The sequence below is a fragment of the Acyrthosiphon pisum genome, unplaced genomic scaffold, assembly GCF_005508785.2.
Source record: "Acyrthosiphon pisum isolate AL4f unplaced genomic scaffold, pea_aphid_22Mar2018_4r6ur Scaffold_21460;HRSCAF=24041, whole genome shotgun sequence".
In the NCBI taxonomy this organism is placed as follows: domain Eukaryota; kingdom Metazoa; phylum Arthropoda; class Insecta; order Hemiptera; family Aphididae; genus Acyrthosiphon; species Acyrthosiphon pisum.
Genome location: NW_021770930.1, coordinates 17,844 through 22,026, shown reverse-complemented (window position 1 = coordinate 22,026; position 4,183 = coordinate 17,844). Strand labels below are relative to the sequence as shown.

Below are 4,183 nucleotides of genomic sequence, written 5' to 3'. Positions count from 1 at the left end.
AAAATTTAAAAATCTTGATTAGAAAAAAAGTTATTCTAAAAGCTAGTTCTATCTGTGACACCCTATATATTAATTACACTTTTTTTTTTAATTGTAGTTGTTCAAATGAAAATAATACACAAAACCTAGGGAGTTTGGCTGCTTTGGAAGTGACTAAAAGTTACCTGTCTAAATTACAACATAATACTACCGATCCAAGTTTGTTTGTAAATACAACAAGGTAAATTTAAATATCTATCTATTAAAATAATAATTTTTTTAAATGGTTTTAATATTTGATTGTTAGTCTGGAAAATAAAAATAATGCCAGTACCAACAAGCAGCATAATATGATGTCACCTACATCTCCATCAACCACAATCAATACTTTCTTACCATCAGAAGTCACTGCAAGGTAAAATGTAATACATATTTTTGAAAAATAATAACCAAATAGGGTTGTCAATATTTTTAAATTTGTTTTTACCCATATTTAAATATTAGATACAGCTGAGTACCAGCTTTACATATACTTAGTTTTTCCTATCCCTACTAGGTTACAGGATGTCTTATATGCAAAATGTATGTGGTTCCAGTTTCTGTATGAGTAAAGTTTAAAATAAATTTAAATTGAATAATAAAAATAAAACTGTTGTGTGATTATTACTAGTATAATATTAATATATTGTATAAATTAAAATATGTTTAAATAGGTCAATTTTAAAATAAATGTAATTATAGTACTGTGTATTATAATGACTAGAGTAAATTACATTTAAATAATTCACCATAAAACAATTTTCCCCTTCGAAGTTCGAACATTGCTTTATTGACAGTGAAAATTAACACAATTATAAAGCGTAATAAAATATACCTATAGGTAGTATTATTTTGATTCATTTTTTTGTATTCTAGTTGCTCAAATGAAAATAATCCACAAAAATTAAAGAGTTTGGTTGCTTTGGAAGTTACCAAAGCTGATGGTATTTTATTGTCTGAATCACAACATAATATTACCGATCCAATTTTGTTTGTAAATACAACAAGGTAAATTTAAATATCTATCTAATAAAATAATAATATTTTTTAAATGGTTTTAATATTTAATTGTTAGTCTGGAAAATAAAAATAATGTCAGTACCAACCAGCATAATATGATGTCACCTACATCTCCATCAACAACAATCAATAATTTCTTACCATCAGAAGTCACTGCAAGGTAAAATGTAATACTTATTTTTGAAAAATAATAACCAAATAGGTTTATTAATATTTTTAAATTTGTTTTTACCCATATTTAAATATTAGATACAGCTGAGTACTTAGTTTTTCCTATATAGAACATTGCACTATTGAGAGTGAAAATTAATAAAATTATAAAACATAATGTAATATACGTCAGATAGTATTATTTTATTTCTTTTATTTTTATTGTAGTTATTCAAATACAAGTAATCTACAAAACCTAGAGAGTTTGACTGCTTATGAAGTTTTTAAAGCCGATGGTCTTTCATTGGCAGAATCACAACATATTAATGATCCACATTTGTATAGAAATGTTAAAATCTCATCAGCTCTTCTAAAAATGCTAACCAATCTTGGCCCTTTACAACCAGTCCGTAAAGATTTGCCAGGAGGAGAATTTCCTAAATCTTCCTTTAGTGGTACTGAACGGTCATTTTCAGAAGTTTATTATAAAAAAGAAACTAACAATGATACCCATAGTAGACAATGGCTTGCCTATTCTTTAATAGTAGACCGTGTATATTGCTGGACTTGTCGCTTATATGGTACTCCTAAAGCTCAGAATAATATATTTTCTATGACCGGATGTAATGATTGGAAACATTTATCTACTCGTTTAAAGGAACACGAATCTAGTAAAGTCCATTTAGAGTCAGAAATTAGTAGAGCAATGTATGTTGGTCAAAGTCGAATAGATTTATCACTAATTAGATCTGGAAATACTCAAGTATCTAAGAATCAGGAAATTGTCAGAGTACTTATGGATATTATTTTGTATCTTTCAAAATATGATTCAGCATTTCGCGGCCACAATGAAAAATTGTTAAAAAATGATTCTATCAATCGAGGAAAGTTTATAGGCCTCACTAAACTTTTATCTAACTATCATCCAATATTATTAGTTCATCTAGAAAACATGAATAATACTGATAAAAAAAAGACTCACTTTCGTGTCGAAAGATTCTCAAAATGCTATGTTAGAAGCTTTAGCAGAAACTCTTCGTGACGAAATCTTACAAAAAGTCAAGAACGCTGGTATGTTTTCTGTCATAATTGATACTACAACAGATAATGCGAAGATTGATCAATTGGCATTTGTTATACGATATTGTTCTGATGATGGTGAAGTTTTTGAGCGTTTAGTTGGTATTGATGAAGTAAACGATTCTTCTGGAAAAGGGATGTTTGATGTATTTTGTGAATTATGTGAACGCTATGGATTAAACTGGAGAAAACAACTCATTGGACAGGCATATGATGGAGCTTCCAATATGCAAAGTGAGTTAAAAGGCCTTAGAGGTTATATACAAGCTCAAAATCCATGTGCTTTACATGTTTGGTGTTTTGCACACTGTTTAAATTTGTAAGTGGTTGATGCATGTAATGCAAATGAAAAAGTAATGCATTTTTTTGGAACTATACAAACATTAGTTACCTTTCTAGGTTCTAGAAAAAGAACACATTTATACGTACAGTGCCAAAAGGAATTATGTCCACCTACTCAGCGAATAAGGCGTCTTAAACACTTTTCTGATACCCGTTGGACATGACCGGGCGATTGAAGCAGTTCAAATAACTTATGGAGCCGTTTTAAAAACACTTAAGACATTAAGTAATCAAAAATCAAATGAAACCGATATGAAGTCAAAAACATTGGCAAAAGGTCTACTAAAATCATTAAATTCATTTGAGTTTATAGTAATTATGTTTATGATGAGGAAAATATTTAATTCTACCACACCTTTATCAAATTATTTGCAGACTTCAAAGTTAGATTTTGTTGAAGCAATGAAACTTGTTAAGGCAACTAGAAATGAATTATTCCATTTAAGAAATTTAGGAAGAGAACAACTCCTTGAATGTTTTATTAATGAAGCGAAAACTTTCTGTGAGAAATTTGAATTAAATGAAAGAAATTGGATATGGAAACGTATTAGTTTAAAAAAAAAATGGATGGAGAATTGTCAAATGACGAAAGATCAAATTCAACCGAAGACAATTTTGTAAGTGAAGTTTATAATATTACACTTGATAAAACAATCATGATGATTGATAAACGGTATTCTAACGCTGATCATATTCTAAAAAATTTGACATTTTTTTCTCCTGACAAATTTGGTGAAGAATACCCTAAAGATATTTTTAAAAAGATAGCACAATGGTTAACCACAGTGAATGAGGAAAATTTAAGTGTGGAATTTGAAATATTTAAAAACTATTTTGATGAACTAAATTCAAAAAATGTTGATTTTAATATATCCAAATTGTTTATAAGTTGCCAAAATTCAGAAGATACAGAAAATAGTGATGATGATATTCAAACGGAAAGTATCGAAAAAATCAAAAAGTCAGATTTTAAAATGGTCCAAATCTTAAAACTACACCTGCCTGGTCCACGACGGTCCACTTGCTCCAACCAACGACGACGCACAGACCACGCGGCCAACCAATTGTTTGATTCATCATCCGATCTGACCATACACACGCCGATCGCCATCATCATTACTAGACACCGGCGCCTACTTACCATGATGGGCTAAGTTCGACAAGGAGGGCCCGGGCGGCGGCCAACGATTGCTCCAGCCACAACAACCATGCAGCCACGTCAAAAGTCGTATTATATATTATTTCCCCTGTCCCCCCCTCTTTACAAGCACGTAGGCCACAGGTTACGTGTAATTCACGTTCGATAACCTGTGCGCCAGAGGAGCGTCGCAAGACTCGGATTCCTCACAATAATTTCCCCTGTTTTTGGCTTGAACGAGCCCGGCACGCTTTCCCGGTAACCCTGTGAGGACACACCATGAGTGATATGGTGTGTCGCCTCCCGTGGGCCGGGAAAGCATGCGACAAATTATTATATTATATTGTAATTGCCACGTTATGGCTCCCCATTCAGATTATTAAAACTCTGATATTATTTTGATAATTGCCATGTGCCACCATATTATATTATTTG

The 4,183-nt window shown here is 31.3% G+C and overlaps 1 protein-coding gene across 1 annotated transcript; it reads left to right on the top strand.

Annotated features, from left to right (window-relative positions):
• Window positions 1–129: 129 nt before the first annotated feature.
• On the top strand, window positions 130–3,231 carry LOC103309193 (zinc finger MYM-type protein 1-like; the record flags this gene model as incomplete). The annotated part of the gene is made up of 6 exons (XM_008184047.2): window positions 130–220; window positions 287–394; window positions 1,094–1,198; window positions 1,417–2,076; window positions 2,165–2,558; window positions 2,986–3,231. Coding segments are annotated over 6 exons (1,604 nt in total), but the record flags the coding sequence as incomplete, so codon positions are not given.
• Window positions 3,232–4,183: the final 952 nt, after the last annotated feature.